Genomic DNA, 20,555 nt, shown 5'->3' with positions numbered 1-20,555 from the left:
GGCACATAAAATTTACTACATCACAAATTTCAGTAGTCAGTGCTCTTCTGTTGTGAACCTTTATAAATGATCCACTAGTTATTAAAGAATTGTGCTAACTGATGAATCTTCAAACAAATGACAAAAATAGCAGTCAGGTATAGACATTATGGTCATACAGTATATGAATACAATGTAACTGAAAGAAAGTGTAAGGGTTGCAGTTTTAACATTTATATCTGGTATTAGGTTTCAGTTATTTAACCATCATCAGATCTAAAAGATACGGAAATGTTATAAATACTCTTAAAATGTGACACAATACTACAATTGCAAGATCACTATATTTGTATGGTCCGTTCTTTCTGTCAGCTTGCTGCCAGCATAGATTGATCATAAAGTAGTGCCTAGATAGGCACATGTCACTTGCTAGGAGGTATTTCACAACTGAGCTCTTTGGCGTTATAAACCAACATACTCCACCTACTACATGTGCATCATTTACGATGCATAATTTGGTGAGCAAGTCCATGTTGGAAGGATTATTTTAGAGAAATCCTTGTATTGTGAAGTTGCTAATCAAATTATGTAATGTATGGTACAACCTCGTCATTGGGTGACTGATGCATAGTGGGCAGAGCCATTTGTCATATAATGCCCAACTGTCCACTGTAAGAACTCAGTTATGAGGTATCTCTGGCAAGTGATGTGTACCTGCCTAGGTGGTAATTTAGTTGCAATCCATGTTGGCAGTGCGCTGGTGGTAAGACTTAACCATATGGACGTAGTAGTCTTAGAGCCACAGTATTATATTTTTAGAACAATTAAAACATTTTTTTTCTTTTAGGTCTGATATTTAAATAACTGAGTAAATAAAATAGAAATTTGTGACTCTAGACTTTTAATTTTAAACCATAGTGTCATGTTTCACTAACAGTATGTCAAAATTTATAAATACATTACATGAATGTTATAGTTCCTTAAATAGATATTGAGCTAAAATGGAGTGATAACAGTTACAGAATGATAAGGAAGCACAGTTTGGGATATTTTCCACTTAGAAATATCACTCACTGTGTTCACCTGCAGACTAAACACATACTGTATATTTCATATGCTACAGTCTTGCAGGGGATTATTGGAAGATCTTGAGATTTGTGCAATTGGTTTGTAGGCGTTTCACTTGTTGATGGTAGTTATTGCTGGTAACAAGGTAATTTCTGCTGAATTGTAATATACATTACTTCAATAAACCAGATGATTCACATTATTTGACAAATTTTATTTTATTTGAGCAGTTAAAGGGTTTCAGCTGTACAGGAATCATCTATAAAAGGAAAATAAAATATTGGGGACCACAGTCATCCAAAATTTTTAAAATGACAACATTTTTGCCATTTGATTGCAATTATGACTGTTATGTATACATTTACAATTTTGGGTTTGCAGATTTCTGCATAACATGTTTCACATATGCTGAGGGTTGTTATATTGCTCTTGAAACTACCAAAAAGTCTAAATTTTGACAGTGGACATAATAAACATAAATACTGTCAAATGGTGAAAATGTTGTCATTAAGAAAAATAGAAGAATTTTAGAATTTGTGAAACATGGAGGTGAACATATTACACGCACATGGAAAACAAGTAAGCTAATTACTGTAGAAGCCATCCACACAAAGAAAGTATAGTCGTTAACTAGAGTGATAAACAATATAAATGTATGAGACTTAGATAATGGGTAGTAGTTACAAATATTAGCACTACAGGTGCTGATGGTTGGGGCAGTGACAGCTCTTTAATAAGCTAACATTTACTGAGAGTAGTTAAGTTCAGTCAAAAGTGATGTTCATACATTTGTCAAGTACATATATGGTAAAAATAATTTTAGAAAAAGGCTACAAGAAAATGTAGTGCAACAGTATACTTCAGAGCGTAGAGGAGTGTGAATTCACTACATGTAAAAACAAAGTGATATGTTAAAAGTAATAGAAGTAATGTAAAATATGCCTGTAATTACAAAGGATAAGAAATAAAGTATATGCCAAAGAAACATAAGCATGATGAGGGCATAGTTGTTCAAAGTAATGTCAGCAGTTGTCTCTGCATGGGGAGCCCATCAGCATGTGGTAGTCATGGAATGGGTAGGGGAGCAGGCAGTCCATCATCTTGTGTTTGTATCAGTCCGCTGTGAGGATCTGATCATTGCCAGCAAGTAGCCCATAGAATAATGATGGACACTTATGACAGGAACCAAACTGCGACTAAATACTATGACAATGTACTCTGTTATAACAATTGTCTAAGAGTTTTGAAGTAGGCAGTGTAAATTAAGGGAGTTTTTACAATCACTTTTCAGATTAGCATAGATTTCAGTTTCATCCAGTACTGTACATCAAGTAACATGTCTTCTTGTTTGTGATGTAAAATCTTTAAATCAAGTAAAGTGCCTTAATTTAAGTATCATGCATATTGTTAATCATTTCATTTAGTGACTAAATATCTTCCCACTGTTTCATAATAAGGTATTAGCTGAACCATTTTCCATGTGTATAGCATAGGTTCATGGTTCATCTTTAACACATTCCGAAACAACGTTAATTTTAAATTTCCTGTTATAGATCTGAGAGTAATTGTTAAGCTGAAACTGGTTACTAGTCAAATAAAATGAAATATGACTAAAGCTGTGAATTCATCAGTTTATAAGTCACCATTCTCCTCCAGATACGAAAGAGACCTCATTTAATACTTAACTATGATGACTGACACAGAAATAATTTCCATACAGAATATACGTCTTTGTTCAGGAGTCTATATTCAGGTCTTGGAACAACACTACTAGCAGATGTAAGTGAGAATCTGGGAATGATTAAAAATTTAAATAAAAATTAAGGACATTTTCATTCCCTAAATTATTTGATTACTTAAGATCTGGTGTAGAAATGAAGCAACATATATCCATCATCCAAGCTCAATTTGACTTGATTCCCAGCTTGGTTAGAGCAGTTTTTTCTGCCAGAGATAGAGCCCTTTGCACTAAATTTCATTTCTTGTACACCCTCAAACCATCTATGAATTTACTCTTGTATTATTCTAAAATCTTGTATTCTTCCATCCTGTGTGCACACAATAAAGTAAAACCTTGTGATTTGTTTTTGTTCCTGGTGTCGCAGTTTTTGTACAACCAGACACAGCTCAGGTGATAGCTGAACAGGCTAAAAAATGATTCCCACTAGCAGTTTAAATTTTAATATTATAAAGATTTGTATTATGTGAGTTCAAACAAGCAATAATGATGTGTTAGCATCAGAAATAGACATTAACATTCATACATGAAATGAAATACACTGTATAAATTTTATTGGTGTTCAGTTGGATGATGCACTAAAATGGATCAAGGCATCAATACAGTAATTAAGAAACACAGTTTGATGTGTTTTGTCCTAGAAATATCTCTCACTGTGTTCACATAAAGACAAGCATTGCCTTATCTTGCAAATTTTTTCACACCCCTGTTTTATGGAATTATCTTGTGGGCTAGTCAACATAAAGTAAATAAATGTTTGTTCAGCAGAAGTGAGCAATATGAATATTGTATAAACTAGATGATCGTAAATCTTGTAGAAGCCTTTTTAAACGTCTTGGAATTCTTACGATCACTTCCAAATATGTTTGCTCCTTAACAGCTTTTGTTGCTGGCAATAATAATCAGTTTCAGCTGAACTGTGGTGTATAGAATCACAATACAGAACAGAAAAATAATTTTCATTGTCTTTGCCTCCTTGTCTGGAAGTCATGGTGTCATTATGAGCTCTGGTGTGAAGATATTCAACAAGCTTCCATCTAAAAGGAATCAGGAATGCCCACCAATTTGAAAGAAAACTAAAACATATCTCATTAGTCACCCCTTCTACAAATGATTTGAATACCTATATTCAATAATTTTGTTCTGTTAGCAAAGTGTCTAGTAGCAGTGTTTGCTGTAATCCTGCATGGCAGATAGTAAATTGGAATTAAAATTTGGAGTTGTAGGTAACTATTTTCATTGATAAGTACCACTGTAACCAAGTAAATGCTGCTGCTGCTGCTGCTGTTGTTGTTGTTGTTGTTGTTGTTGTGGCCTTCAGTCCAAGGCACTGATGACCTCACCATTTTGTGCCCTAAAATATCAACCATCATCATCATTATCATCAATCTTCAATCCTAAGACTGATTTGGTGCAGCTCTCAATTCTAGTCCATGCTGTACAAACCCTTTTCATCTCTGAATAACTGCTGTGACCTACACCCATTTGAACTTATTGTACCCTTACACTTCCATCCATTAGCAAACTGACTATTTCGATGCCCCAGAATTTGTTCTATCAGTGGATACCTTTTTTTAGTGAAGTCAGAAAAAATGAGAAATGATTTCAGTTTAAATTTTAATTTTAATGCAATGTAAAAAAAAAAAAAAAAAAAAAAAAAAAAAAAAAAAAAAAAAAAAAAAAAAAAAAAAAAAAAAGAACCCAGTAACATCTTTCAAGATTAGTGGTAAACTTATGGAGCCTTTACACCATTTACATTATTAGGCATACTAGTTTGTAAAATCAGTAATAGGGAAAGTGGACAGATGACTTATGCAGGTTGGGAAGGTTGTGAGGAAAGGCAGTGCATCTGTAGAGGAAGTTGCATATTGAGACATATGTGCAAACTGTTTTAGAGTATTGCTACTTATCAAGTAGTAATGACAAAGGACATCAGACAAATTGAGACATGCTGCTGGGATAATAAGAGGTCAGTATAGCCACCATAAAAGTGTAACAGAGACGATCTCTGGAAGAAAGGCAATATTATCCCCATGGAACCATACTAGGTAAATGATGGGACGATTTGGTGATTGGCAAAGTAGTAATAAGAAATAACTGAAAAAATGAGAAGAAATTCACAAGGAAATGGTCATTGTTAAAGTAGATTCAGAATATAGAAAAGTCAAAATAACTTTTGGTGAAATTAAAAGCAAGATTTTCAATAATAACATCACAAAAGGAATTCCACCGTTAAACCCAAAAGAGGCAGGGGATGGATCCACAGAGTACATGATAGGTATCTACGAGTGGGAGGAACTTTATCCTGATGTTATAGAAGATTAATTGGGTGTCAATTTGTAATGCATAGAGGATGCAGTATTATGGTCAGAGTTTGAAAGACCTTTGGAAGACTTACAATCAAAAAAGGCAGAAGGAACTTCTCTCTGTAATTTCTAGTGTCATTGGCAGTAGTGATGAACAACTGATGATTGAAGTTACTTCATAGAATCGATGGGACTGCGGACACACTACTAGACATTTTTTAAAAAAACATCATCCACACAATCCCATAGGTATCAAAGACAGACAAATGTGGAAGCCATTGCACAACCAGCTGAACAGCTTATGTATTGAAGTCACTGACAAGAACAATGTTCAGAAAAATGGAAAAAAATTGAGGATTTGTTTGATGCTGAGTAATCTGGCTTTAGAACGCATATAAACGAGCCAGAGAGATATTTATAATGTTATGTTTGATAATGGAGGTGAAATTTTTTTAAAAAGCAAGAGACCTTTGTAGGATTTGTCAATCCATAAAAAGCATACAAGAATTTAAAATGATGCAAGATGTTTGAAATTCTCAGAAAAATTTGTATGAACTATGCCAAAAGGTAGGTAATGCATAATATGTACAAGAAATGTGAAGGAACAATGAGAATACCAAGAGAGAAGTGCTCAGATTAAAAAGGGTGTAAGGCAAGGACGCTGTCCTTCTCCCCTAGTGTTCAAGCTGTATGTCAAAGAAGCAAAGGTGGAACTAAACGTAAGTTTCAGGAGTGGCATCAAATATAGTGTGAAATGGTAACAATGATAAGATTTGCTTATGAATTATGTCCTCATTTAAAGTGAGGAAGAAACACAGGATCTGTTGAATGGAGTGAACAATGCAATGGACAAACTGAGAAGAAGAAAGTAATGAGGAGTTGCAGGACTGAGATTAGCAATGAACTTAATATAAAAGTAATTGGGGACCATGTAGTAGATGAAGGGATTCTGCTACCTCGCAAAAACAAAATAATGCCTGATGGTTGGAGCAAGGAGGATATAAGACACAGACTGGCAAAGGCAAAGGGGACATACCTTACTTAAAGAAGTCTACTAGTATCAAACATAGACCTTAATTTGAGGAGTAAATTTCTGAAAATTATGTCTGGAGCACAGCATTAAATGGAATTGACTCATGGACTGTGGGAAAACTGGAAAAGAAGGAAAGTCAAGAATTTGAGATGTGATGTTACAGAAGAATGCTGAAATTTAAGTGGACTCATAACAAAAGAAATCATGTCTTCTGCAAAACTGAGATGGAAAGGAAAATATGGGAAACAGTGACCAGAAGGGACAGTATAGTGGAGTGTGATAAGTCATCAGAGAATAACTTGCTTGGTACTAGAGAATGCGCAAATGGCAAAAATTGGAATATATCTAAGAAATAATCCAGCACATAGGATGTAAATGTTACTCTGATGAAGATGTTGGTGCAGGACTGGAAGTTGGGATGAGTCACCAGTCAGAAGACTGATGACAAATTAGATTAATAGAAATTTCATTAATAATGTAAGTCACGTGAGCCACCAATTTCTGGATAGTACATTGTTGTTCCAATAGAGCTAGTTAACTCTCACATATTCTATTTGCTGTCAAAGTTGCTCAAAACAATCTTCTTTCAGGCACTATTTGTTATTAATTTATTTATTAACATTACAGAATAACCCACCACCCTGGTAACTATGGTAGGTCATTTGCTACTAAAAATTAGTAAGGAGCTGCAGAGGTAGAATCTTTGTCTATTTCTACAGCTTCTCTCAGTACTGTTATTTTTCTTGCCTTTTACATAATTAACATTGTTAAAAAAACGTCTGATTCGTAAAGTACATTTTGAAAAAGAAAAAAAAATACTATGTACTTAAGAAGAAAAAAATAGACAAAAGGAAAGATTTAGATAGTAAAAGAGATTCCTCTACTTGTCTGTTTCAAGTATGAGAGCTTTGGTAAACACTTCAAACGTACCTCACTCTTGAGCCTGTCTCACTTGAATTAACATTATATATTCTACTATGGTTACTACTGTATGTATGTGTGTCATGAGATTAACTCTATGTTGTTTGTGTATGAGATATGACAATACTATTTGTTATTACAATTACTTCCTCCATCTGCCCGCACCATAAGCTGGAGAGGAGCCCCAGAAGGGTGCCCTCGAGCATCATCTACCTGCAGGGCACTTCTTATCTATGTTCTGTGTTTGCGTGTGTGTAGTTACGTCTTATTATACTGCATATGTATTCTTATGTACAATATTATAAAGTTCACATTCCTCACAGTCTGTAGCTTATACAATTTACATATTAAACAAGCTTGTGGACATTTTTCAGTTATTTTATTGATAACCCTTTGCATTCCTGCTTACCATTGAGTCACCCTACCTTTGAAGTAGTCAAGTAAGCTATTGTATACGACTGTTGGTGTCTGCATCTCTTGTAGCCTTGCGAACAAGGCAGATCACCAGAGATTGTTGAAGGTGCTGGCTATGTATATTGCTTTTGTTGCTGCGTATTTTTCTGGTATGTCCTGTATTATTTCCAGTGTGTGGTTAACTGCATTGTCTACTGAATGTTTGGGTTTAAAACTATACTGATGTGGACTAAGACTGAAGATTCTTCTGTGTGACTGTAGTCATTTACACAGGAATCTCTCCTGTACTTTAGCTGAAGTGTTCAAGAGGCAGATGAGCCTATAAGTTTTTGGGTCTGTTGGGTGCCAATCCCCTGATTTTTGCTGATTACTATCTTCACAGTTTTCTTTCCATATGGCAGGGACCCTACCTTGCAGCAACGCGTCATTCGGTAGCTGTAGAAATGATATGTGCAATTGTATTTTTGAGTATTTCTGAGTGTATGCCATTTGGACTGGGAGTCTTCTTATTCTTTAATTTTTTAACGTCTAACACTAGCTCTCCTTGGGCAAATGGGACAGCAATAGGGCTATTTGTGTAGGTGTCATCGATTTGTCTTTGTAAGTTTGTGTGATGTTACTAGCTATTCATTTTTTCATCATCAGGGAGAAACTTGTTCAGCAGGTGCACTGCTGAACATTTCCAGCCCCCTGTAATAGTGACCTCTTTGTGGCTAAGAGTTGGCAGTAGTGTCTGGATCTTTACCTTAGCTGTTTGAAGTTTGAATGATTCCCCCATATATTGTTTTGTAGCTGAGTTTTGACATCCTTGTTCCAGTGATCCTGTCTAGTTTGTGTAGTTTGTTTTCAATTGTTTGTGTTGCTTCACTGTGTAGTTCTAGTGTTATTTCCCTCTCTTGTGCTGTTTTCACTTTTTGGTAATGTTTCATTTTTTCACTAGTATCTTTCCTTAGTTTGTTGCCTCAGTGAACCAATGGAGTTTCTGTTTCAGTGCAAATTTTTTCCAGCCAGCTTCATTTGAAAGAAGACACTGTTTCTATTTTCTAGTACTTATCATTTGTTGGGATATAGTGTGGACTTTACATTTGCTAGTGAGATGTCACTACTGCTCGTTCCTCCTGCATTGCTGCAGAATGTAGGTGTTTGTCCTGCTTTGTTTAGATCAAAGAGCTGGCATTCATTTATTGTATAAACTACGATTTGTCTGCTATTGTCTGTTCTGTCTACATGTTAGAGCTTTGACCATGCACTGATGTCACTAAGTATGAGTAGTCTTTTGTCCCTAGAAAACTGTAAAACTGTGCTATATCTCTTATTTGGTCAGAAAAAGGCCGTATGTCATAATAGTACTTTGCCTACATGGATGTGATGATTCAAGATTCTCATCCATGCATAATTTCAGGTTGGATACATGTTCAGAATATGGTTGTATTATTTTTGTGACTGTGTAATTTTTTTCACTATTACAAGCCCAGGCTTGGTATTTTAGGTCACAGTAATTGTTGTGAGATTTACGGAAAGCGTAGAAGTTTTTCACCATGCATTTATGGCTCTTGGAGATAGATATATGTGCCTGTACTTCATTCAGAAGTCTACATAGTTCTACTCCAACCAAAGTGCTGCTATTGCAGTTTAATTGTAAGCTCTTCACATTTGGGGGGGGGGGGGGCTCTATTGAAGGCAAAGCATTTAGGTGTTGTCCCTTTAGGGTTTAAATAAATTTGGCAGGTCCTCTGTCATAAGTATCATTCTGTCTGTCAGTTCTGTCAGGAAACATATTTTTTCTCTTCTGGGTGATTGAGGCATATCACCAGATACAGAGCATTCGGGAAAACTACCATATTTTCTGTCCTGCTTATGCATAAGTTTCAGGCACCGTTGTTTGTGGTAACCATATGGGAAGGTACTCACTAGAATGGAAGCCCATACGAGTTTTACATCATCATCTACATCATGATTCGACCTATTGGACTGTTCCAGTCTATCAGTCCACCTCTTTTTTGGTATTCCTTAGCATATTTGGCCTGTCAGTCAGTATCCAACACACTGTTTTTGCTAGCTGCTCATTGTCCATTCAAAGCATATGGCTGAGCCATTTTTGGCTATATCCTTCGATTTTCTGATTTTATTTATTTATTTATTGTTCCATGGGATCACATTAAGGAGAAGTCTCAATGGTCATGGAACAAGTCAATACATGAAATTATAAAATGATAGTAGAAACAGATAAAATGAAATATAAAAAACATATCAGGTGACAAGTCGTAAGTTTAAATAAAGAAAATCAACAATGTTACACTGGAATTTGCTTAATTTTTTAGCTCTTCCAGGAGCTCCTCGACAGAATAGAAGGAGTGAGCCATGAGGAAACTCTTCAGTTTGGACTTAAAAGCCTTTGGGCTACTGCTCAGATTTCTGAGTTCCTGTGGTAGCTTATTGAAAATGGATGCGGCAGAATACTGCACTCCTTTCTGCACAAGAGTCAAGGAAGTGCATTCCACATACAGATTTGATTTCTGCCTAGTATTAACTGAGTGAAAGCTGCTAACTCTTGGGAATGGGCTAATATTGCTAACAACAAACAACATTAAAGAAAATATATATTGTGAGGGCAATGTCAGAATTCCCAGACTATTGAATAGGGGTCGACAAGAGGTTTTCGAACTTACACCACATATAGCTCGAACAGCCCGTTTCTGAGCCAAAAATACCCTTTTTGAATCAGAAGAATTACCCCAAAAAATAATACCATATGACATAAGCGTATGAAAATACGCGAAGTAGACTACTTTTCGTGTTGAACTGTCACTTATTTCAGATACTGTTCTAATGGTAAATAAAGCAGCATTTAGTTTCTGAACAAGATCCTGGACATGGGCTATCCGAACGCCTAGGAACTTGAACTGTTCCGTCTTGCTTATAATGTGCCCATTCTGTCTGATCAAAATATCGGTTCTTGTTGAATTGTGAGTTAGAAACTGTAAAGACTGAGTCTTACTGTGATTCAGCATCAAATTGTTTTCCACTAGCCATGAACTTATTTCATGAACTACATTATTTGATACTGTTTCATTATTACACACAAGATCCTTCACTACCAAGCTGGTGTCATCAGCAAACAGAAATATTTTTGAATCACCTGTAATACTAGAAGGCATATCATCTATATAAATAAGAAACAGCAGTGGCCCCAGCACCGACCCTTGGGGAACGCCCCACTTAACAGTGCCCCATTGCGACTGAACATCACTACCACTCTCGATATTGCGGAGAATTACCTTCTGCTTTCTGTTCTTAGAGTAAGAGGCGAACCAATTGTAAGCTACTCCCCTTACTTCGTAATGGTCCAACTTCTGCAGTAATATTTTGTGATCAACACAGTCAAAAGCCTTCGTTAAATCAAAGAAAACACCTAGCGTTCGCAACCTTTTATTTAATCCATCCAAAACCTCACAGAGAAAAAAGAATATAGCATTTTCAGTTGTTAAACCATTTCTAAAACCAAACTGTTCATTTGACAGCAAATTATGTGAATTTAAACGCTCCAGTAACCTTGTATATACAATCTTCTCGATAACTTTAGCAAACACCGATGGCATGGAAATAGGTCTAAAGTTGTCAACATTATCCCTGTCTCCCTTTTTATAAAGTGGCTTCACTACACAGTACTTTAATCGGTCAGGAAACCGACCACTCCTAAAGGAAAAGTTACAGATATGGCTAAGTACTGGGCTAACATACACAGAACAATACTTCAGTATTCTGCTAGATACCCCGTCATATCCATGAGAGTTCTTGGTCTTTAGTGATTTAATTATTAACTCAATCTCCTTCTTGTCAGTGTCATGGAGGAGCATTTCATGTAACAGTCTCGGAACACTTTTTTCTACGAGCGCTACATGATTCCCTGTTGGGACTAGGTTTCTATTTAGTTCACCTGCTATATTCTGAATGTGATTATTAAATACTGTACATATATGCGACTTATCAGGAACACGGACATTCCCACTACACACTGATTCTATATCCTTGACCTGTCTCTGCAGACCAGCCACTTCCTTTACGACTGACCATATGGTTTTAATTTTATCCTGAGACTTAGCTATTCTATCTGCATACCACATACTTTCTGCCTTCCTAATAACTTTTTTAAGCACCTTACAATACTGTTTGTAATGGGCTGCTGCATTTAGATTTTGATATAACTGCCACTTTGTTCTACAGGATATTCTTATCCCTCTAGTCAGCCACCCAGGCTGCCTATTTGTGCTAGTACCCTGTTTTGAACGTTCTAACAGAAAGCAACTTTCAAAGAGCATGAGAAAAGTCTTGAGAAAAGTATTATATTTATCGTCTACTGTATCAGTGCTATAAACATCTTGCCACTCTTGTTCCTTGATAAGGTTTACAAAGGTCTCTACAGCAACTGGATCAGCTTTCCTACACAGTTGATAACTATATTTAACATGTGTTGCAGCACAAAAATTTTTTAGAGTTAAAATTTGTGCATCATGATCTGAAAGGCCATTCACCTTTTTGCTAACAGAATGCCCTTCTAGTAATGAGGAATGAACAAAAATGTTGTCTATGGTTGTTCTACTGTTCCCTTGCACTCTCGTTGGAAAGAATACGGTTTGCATAAGATTATATGAATTAAGGAGGTCTACCAGCATCCTTTTCCTTGCACAATCACTGAGTCACCACATATAACTAACTTTTTGTATTTCCTATAAAGTGAACCAAGAACCTCCTCTAGCTTTAGGAAAAATGTTGTGAAATTGGCATCTGGGGATCTATAAATAACAACGGTTAGAAGTTTAGCTCCATTAAATTTAACCACACCTGCACAACATTCAAACACCTTTTCAGTGCAGTACTTTGAAACATCAGTTGACTCAACTGGCATGCCGTTTTTCACATACATGGCTACTCCCCCACACCGCAAAGAGCTCCTAGAAAAGCTGCCAGCCAACCTGTATCCTGATGTTGGAAGGATTACCAGTTCTCATCTGGCGTCTTCTGTGTGGATGTGATCCATTCGCTACAACCTTTGATTCTTCTCGATAACTTTATTTCTGTGGCTTGAATTTGACTCTTGCCATTAGCCTTCAGGCTCCATATTTCACTGTTGTACAAAAGGGTTGGGACTTTCACTGTCTTGCAGAATTTTGTCTGGGTCTCTGTACCATAGGTTTTTGCCAATGATCTATATATTGTGCTGCACATCCCTGAGAATGGATAACTTTCTCAGGATGTCTTAGTTGCATTCATATGTTAAAGTTTGATATTTTTGATACAGGTGGCAACTGAACATATTTTTATCTTATAATTACCTTTCCCTTAAAGGCCTCAACTTTGTTTTTGGTTTTAGAGGTTCCATTGTCATTTATTTTCAGTGTGTTGTGCAGCAGATGATCTGTTTGCAGTGTATGATCTTCAGAGGAGGCACTAACAGCCTGGTTATCAGATAAGAATGATGACACAATGGCTGTGCAAAAGTGTGTTTCTTGTTACTCATTTAAATGATATGTCCCCTCAGTTAGAGATGAGGTTCTTAATGTCTCAGGCTCTGTAATAGGTGTACATTAAATAGGTTGACTGATGACTAGTGTACCCTTGATAAACGTGTGATTTAATTAAACTGATGGTTATACCCAAATGAATGAATGAATGAATGAATGATACATTTGCATAAACTTATGGGCAGTTCTTGAGAAAACCACAAAAAAATGCATTTTTCACCTTTTTTATGCCATCAGCAGTAGACCAAAACCCAATTGTGGATTCTGAGATCACTGTGTGCAGCAAATTGCTGTAATTTTTACGATATATTCCTAAGATTCCAGTCTCAAACAGCTCTGATTATTTTCTAGATATCTTTATCCATTACCGAGATACAGAGGTTTGAAGTTACCCTACTTGTGCACATAAAATATGCACTTAAGCTGCAGTGTGAAGTGAAAATGTCGTGACATACAATGGAGAAACATGTTGTAAAGTGTCTCCATTACCATCGGAAGGGTTCTGGAAACTAAAGCACAAGAAACGTTTTTGTGCTCACGAACTCCAATCTGAGGTGTAAAATTAGTTTTGTGCTATTTCTGTTCCACATAAGTAAACTACCAAAATTTTGCTAGCCTATAAACTTCTTTTCATATGAGTGACATGCCTTGCTGTGGCAGGGAAAATAAGGGAACCACCAGAAAGAAGAGGAGCATTTAACAGTTGAAGATGCTCCTCTTTATTAAAAAGCTCGAACTGAAAAGTGAAGTACCAGCTGCCACATTCTACCTTCCTCAACACCTGTCAAATTTTCACAAAAATATTGGCATGTAAACATATTCACATTTTTTTTTTTTTTTTTTTTTTTTGCAGAGAAAGAAGGAAAAAGTGGCAGTAAGAAAGAGGCAGAAAACTAACAAATACTGGAAGATGGTAGACAGTGGTTGTGGCATAAAAAGAGCGAAGGAGACAATGGCAGTGTGAGAGAAAGAGAGGCATACAGTTGCAATGGAACATAGTAGACATTGAGAGAAGAGTGACAGAGAGAGTGCCAGTGGGAGAAGAATAAAGAGAAAGAGAAAGTGGAACTTGGTGTGAGCCAGTGATAATGAGAGACAGAGTCAGTGACAATGGCTACAAGGAAGAGAGAGACAGAGACAGTGAGAAGAGACACCAGCAATGGGAAGGAAAAATGTGAGTTAATGCGGATGAGTAGGAAGATCAACCTGTAATGTTTGGATACAGTATTACTAGTGTCCTGCTTGACACAGTCAATCATTTAAATATCTGGGGGTAACATTGTAAGGAACAAGCAAGTGAGAACTATGGTAGGGAAGGCAAATGGTCAGCTTTGGTTTATTGAGAGAATTTTAGGAAAGAGTGGTTCACCTATAAAGGAGACTGCATATAGGACACTGATGCGATCTGTTCTTGAGTACTGTGGGAATGTTTGGGATCTGTACCAGGCTGGATTCAAGGAAGACGTTTAAGCAATTCAGAGGCAGCAAGTTAGATTTGATAATGGTAGGTTCAAACAACACATATGTGTTATGGAAATGCTTTGGGAACTCAAATGGGAATCCCTGGAGGGAAGGCAACATTCTTTTTGAGAAACACTATTGAGAAAATTTATAGAACCAACACTTGAAGCTGATGGCCAAACGATTCTACTACCATCAATGCACATTTGCATAACGATGATGACGTTAACATACAAGAAATTCCCTTGCTCTATTTGCAAGTGGAACAGGGGAGGAAATGACTGGGTACCTTCTGCTACTCACCATGCATTGGCTTGTGGAGTATCTGTGTAGATTTATGGCAGATTGTGGGAGTGAGAGGTGAGTTACATGTTAGAAAGAGCATGAATATGTTTGTGAACATGTTTAAAGGTGCTGAGGAAGGTAGAATGATACAGCTGGTACCCCACTTTTCAGTCAGAATATTTTTGTTAATATGAGCAAATCTGCCTTTTCTGTGCTCTGATAGGAGCATTTTTCTGCCGGTGCATTATGACTTTTTGTACTTGTGCCACTTATGCAACAAAGCAAAACTTTTCCTCTATCATCTTTTCCATATTTGGGTTGAAGGAAAGTATCCATGAATATGGAGAAAGATAATAATAATCCCCTTTTTTATAAATTCATGGAGAATTCCCATTAACATGTAGATAGCATGTTTTTTTTCCTTCGGGAGTTGGATAGATGAGACTTTCAAAAAGATTGTCAGCCATCTCCAGATGATTTGTATGTAGGTTTAAGAAGTATCAGTTTTGCTTGATAACATGACCCTCTTGTTTTATGATAATGTTAAAGCTTACAGCATCAAATTACAGCTTCATAACTAAGATACTTGTGGTCATCTTACAATTGTGTTGAAATTTTTCCTTGCAGAGTAAATATTTGTGTATTGAGTTGACAACATGCTCCCAGTCTAATTCTCTGAACAAGCTGATTTTACTCAAGGGAGCACACTTAGTGTAATCACGTCTTCGTCTGAAATAAATTTTGTATGCCTACACTATGGTTCTCTGCTCACTGAGTAATATATCCAGATAGTTTTATTTTCAGAGGCTTACAGTCAGCAAATGCAGTTCTGCAAATCAGAAAAGCAATGATCCAAAGACATGTATTTGCAGTTTCTGAACACAAATTGCATTGTGCTTTGTAATAATGAATAACGTTAGTTCTGGCATGCATTATTATTTTGCTTCATTTGTTTTTTTTTTTTTTTTCTGTGCAGACTTAAATTGTTACATGAATACCATACTAACATTTGACTTTATATGATTTAGATACACATGATGTTGTTCTGAGGTTCAACCATGCACCAACAGAAGGTTATGAATCTGATGTTGGATCAAAAACAACTCTGCGCATTCTTAATTCACAGGTTGTATCAAAACCTGAATTCAATTTCCTTACATCAGCACTTTATCAAGGTATCTCTCTCCTTGCTTGGGATCCAAGTAATTACTCATCATCTCTTGAAGAGGTAAGCTTGTTCCTTAATTTTACTGGTGTCACTTCTAATATAATAATAATAATAATGAAAGTAATATTTACACTTGGAGAAACATTGAACATACCCACAGTCTTAATTTATCAGATAAATTTTGCTCAGTGGTTTAAGAGGAAAATCAACTTTCTTGCATTGTCTCCTTCTTGTTTGTATAGCAGTATATGATACTCATAGTAAATCCTGCTACTTATTGTTCATTGGATGAACATGTTCTCATATGCTACTCAATCAGTGATTGCTGACATCTCTGATACCTTGGATGAAAGGATTTGAAATCATGTGGTCTACTATGGATACCTGATGATGCTGAACTGTTAGCTATTCTTAATGTACTGTTGATTAGTATCTGCTCATATGGCACAACATGCAGTGCCCTGGCTTGTGAGATAGGGAGATGTGCCAGACCCACACTGAATCCACATGGCGGATTAACAACTGTCGGCTGGTTTAGTGACAGCATGATTGTGTTATAGGCTGTCTCCCATGCTCATTTAGGCAATTGTTGGGCTGGACCCTAACTTCCGCATCAGAGAATATTATATGCAAGCAGTTTAAATATGACAATGCACTTAACAAAGGTACATGATTCACAGGCAGGTGCTCCACACAACTTCTTTCCCTTAGGTTCCTTGACAACTATTGGCATCAGTAGGAGCATCCAGCTACACAGTTAAATAATAAAATAAAATTTGCTGTATAAAAGTGTACCCCATACTTGACAGGATAAATGCTAGGGAAAATAAAGGAAGACTATTGATCAATGATAATTTACTGAAATTATGCATAATGTTCTAGAGTTAGTTGTGTGCATCATGCTATTGTTTTTATGCTTGTTGACATATAAAATTATGTTGTTAATGGAACTTTTCCATCATGATAAATAATATAGTGAAAATATTTCAATGCCAATGTTGAATGATAAGTACAAGTGTCACTATGTAATAATATACTGCTATTTGTGGAGAATTTAATACAATCTATGAAGCATGTAAAATATATGGGAGTTGCATGACATTCAGGGGAAGGTATTATGAATTAACAACTGTTTAGAACAAAATGACAATAACACAAATATAGCCCAGCAGTACCCTCTTAAACAGCTGTCATAGGCTTCCACAGTGTATTTCATGTTTCATAAACAGACTTAATATATCATAGACTGTTAAAAATATTAAATCAAAGTTTTTGACTAATGCTTGGCACAAGAAAAGTTTTGTGCTGTGATTGATATTTGTAACTCTTTTTGTTGCCAAGTTATTAAAAAGTATACAGTCATCTCAAAGGATAAAAGTAGTTTCTTAGTTTTACTTCATTAGCTCTTGCAAAGAAGGGTACAATAATATTATGCTCATTGGTGTTTGCACTGACATTTTCATAAGAATATCAAAATAACACATAAAAAGTTGAATGACGAAGCTGTTGGTAGAGTATAGTTTGACTTCAATTGCTATGTAAATACCAGATAATGGTAAAGAAATGCAGTGCCCACAGTATTGGCACCTACTTTTAGTATGAGTCAGTTTATTTGAGAAAACCATTCCACTGCAAGCATCAGCAAATGATGTATGATTGCACATCTCTGTCCAATAACTCTCAGATTTATTTAGCAAGCAATAGCAGATACTTTTTGTAATGGGGGAGAAGCAGCATTTTTCACATAAGAGGCTTTACTGCTTCTTTTGATGCATGCATTTTAGCTAAGCACCTTTTTTTTGTTACCATATACTTCGAATAATCCAATATTCCACATGGTTCTGCTACATGATGGTATTTACAGAATATGAGTTAAAAAAAGGTTAAAAAAAAGATTATTTTTTCAATTAAGGCCACTTAGTTGCTTCCGTATCTCACTGATAAATATATATTTATTATCCACACAAGTAATATTTAAAACATCAACTCTGGGGTTTACAGAACACGACTTGTGACTGCACGAATGAATTGTTTATTTTGTGAACTGATCACTTGTTTAATATATTGTTTTAATCTCTTTAATTCTTTATCAATTAATTAGAGGTGCCAAATATTTTTATTTGTTCTCCATAGAAAAATATAAGGGTTTGTTTTAGATTGTGGGCATATTTTACACTTCCTGTCATAACATTGTGGCAACTATTACGAACAATAAAAATAAAAAAAATAATTACATAACCTGATTAATGCTACATATAAATACTATTTGTATAAATGGAAGTATTCTCATTCTCTAAAAGGAATTCATTAATACTTTGAAAAAAATTATTGATAAGAAACTCCTTCAAGGCTATTTCAAAGCCGTTTCCACTTGAATTTTAAATTTATTAGAAGTTTGTTATAAAATTTGATCCCCACATAAGAGGAGCTGTGGTCTACACTTTTTGTGTTGTGCCTTTCCAGATGATAACCATAGTCTCTCCTACTTTCTAAATGTGTACACCTCTGTTTAGACTATTGTAGATACTTATGAGACATTATGCACAGAAAAATGTTGAAAAGCACTGGACATTGTTTAATCACAATTAGACAGATTCTCAAATATCTAAGATGAACAATGTGTCCATTACATTGAGTTTAAAGTTGAATGTGCCAGAAAGTTAACTTATTTTGTCTGTTTTCCTTAATTGATATTTTTACTGGTCCTAGAGTATGTTGGAAGAGGAACTATGCAAACACACTGTAAATTTGAGGTTCATGTTAAGGAATTTATTTCCTGTAAAATATGTTAATGCAAGTGATGCAAATCTCTGGGATCTCTGGTAAAGTGGCAGTGCTGAGATAACATGACATGTTAACGAGTATATACTCATCTCCTTCCAGCAGCAAGAGGTCAAACTACACTGTGATGCTGTTGTCAGCATAATGCTACACTATTAGAACATATAAATGACAAAGAAGCGAAACAAAATATAAAAACAAGTCCTTGCATCTTTTAGACTGTGATCAACACTAATTAAAATATTTTACGAAGTCAAGAAAGCAAGCTTCTACACTGAACACTACAACACTGCGCACACAGGCTGACAATCAAAGTCATAGTGTAATATTCCTTATATTCATGATTAGTGTTATAGAACTTGACATTTCTCATGAGTGTTGACTCGTGATTATGATGTAAGCTCTTTTAATCATGACCAGGGATAAGGCTCAGACTTTGTCTTGAGATTTGGCAGTAAATGTTGGAAGCTATGGATTTAGCACAATATCCAACAGTGCACATAAATATGACACTTCCCAGATCTGTGAGCCATATTTTCTTGCTCTCAAATACAGAAACTCTTCATATTAAACATTTCTTTACATGGAATAATACAGTAGTTCCTTAACTCTCTATTGCAGTGTAAGTGCCAAGATGACAGATTGAAATAAACAATAGAATGTATACACATTTCAAGTTCTTTGGCTCAGTTTATTTGCTTTCCACATTGTCATCTATTGCTGTTGCATCAGGGCCAATGTGTCTCGATTCTTGGAGGATATACAAATGGCCCTACGGATACAGCCACTTATGTAGTTTATGTGATCAGCGTCCCACTTTGAAGACACAAGTCGTTACTCCAGATTACTCACCACATGTAAATGTATACCAAAAACATTCACAACAGTAGTACTCTTTTAAATATTAATTATTACATTGTTTTACACTTTGTGAGTATCATTTGTTGGTAAAGTAGAAGTAGGGATACATATCTCTCTTCCAGAAATATATGTGACACCAAAATAATCTGAGGTGTGGATCAATAGCATAATGATGATGTTGTGTGCATTGTTGTGCATTTGTTCACAGTATTTTCAAAAGAATGGTATTATTTTTATTTTCAAAATGAGGGTGAAGGGATAGATTGTTGCCATAATGATGTTCTGTCATACTACCAAGAATACAGTGAAAGAACTGTCTGGATTGCATAATCTATTGAGAAGACTATCATCATTAGGTTCCATCATAAAAATAAGCAAAATAGGAAATCTTGAAATTGTTAAGAAAAATTTTGCAGCAGGAGATAGTGATGACAGTCTGATGAAACACGTTATAACAATTGATGTAGAGAAATGAAGTGTAACCCAAACAGTTCTTTCATTGCATAAATGCACCATTTCTTCATTAAGACTTTAAGTCTTTCATGATCATAGTCATGAGTGGTGTAATTTAAAATGGTATATAATTGTATATTTGTGTACTAAGTGTTGGTAATGACATGCTTCAGAAGTAGGACTGACATCTTCCTGTTAGAAGGAAACTTTATCTTGGCCAAAAGAAAATATTTGTAAATATAAACCCCAGGTTTGTGAAACAGTAGTACATACTTTCAGAGATAAAGGGAAGAGAAGATATTGTAGAATGGTCCTCAAGCTTAACACTGAATAATTACTTCCCAACTCCTTTTCTTCTTCAGCTCTTTCCAGATGAAAGTATTAGTTTACATTATATTAAAATAATTGTGTTATATGGACACAATGCCAAGCAATCTCTGGGATGTGGAAAGAAGTGTATGATGTACATTTTATTTAAGAGCAATACAATAAAATGACTTAGTGTTACCGACACTCGCAGTGTAAGTTTCTTCAGTTTTTTTAGCCTATCAGTTCATAGTGTGTC

At 35.6% G+C, this 20,555-nt stretch overlaps 1 protein-coding gene across 1 annotated transcript in view; it reads left to right on the top strand.

Moving 5' to 3' along the window:
• The window catches only part of LOC126457118 (beta-galactoside alpha-2,6-sialyltransferase 2), a 73,976-nt gene that overhangs the window by 34,800 nt on the left and 18,621 nt on the right, over positions 1 to 20,555 (top strand). Inside the window, exon 2 of the mRNA XM_050093173.1 lies at positions 15,756 to 15,955. Coding sequence (XP_049949130.1) covers positions 15,756 to 15,955 — 200 coding nt within the window. The remainder of the gene's footprint in view (positions 1 to 15,755; positions 15,956 to 20,555) is intronic.

This window comes from Schistocerca serialis, chromosome 2 (assembly GCF_023864345.2).
Source record: "Schistocerca serialis cubense isolate TAMUIC-IGC-003099 chromosome 2, iqSchSeri2.2, whole genome shotgun sequence".
NCBI lineage: Eukaryota > Metazoa > Arthropoda > Insecta > Orthoptera > Acrididae > Schistocerca > Schistocerca serialis.
This window is presented reverse-complemented; position numbering and strand designations above follow the sequence as displayed.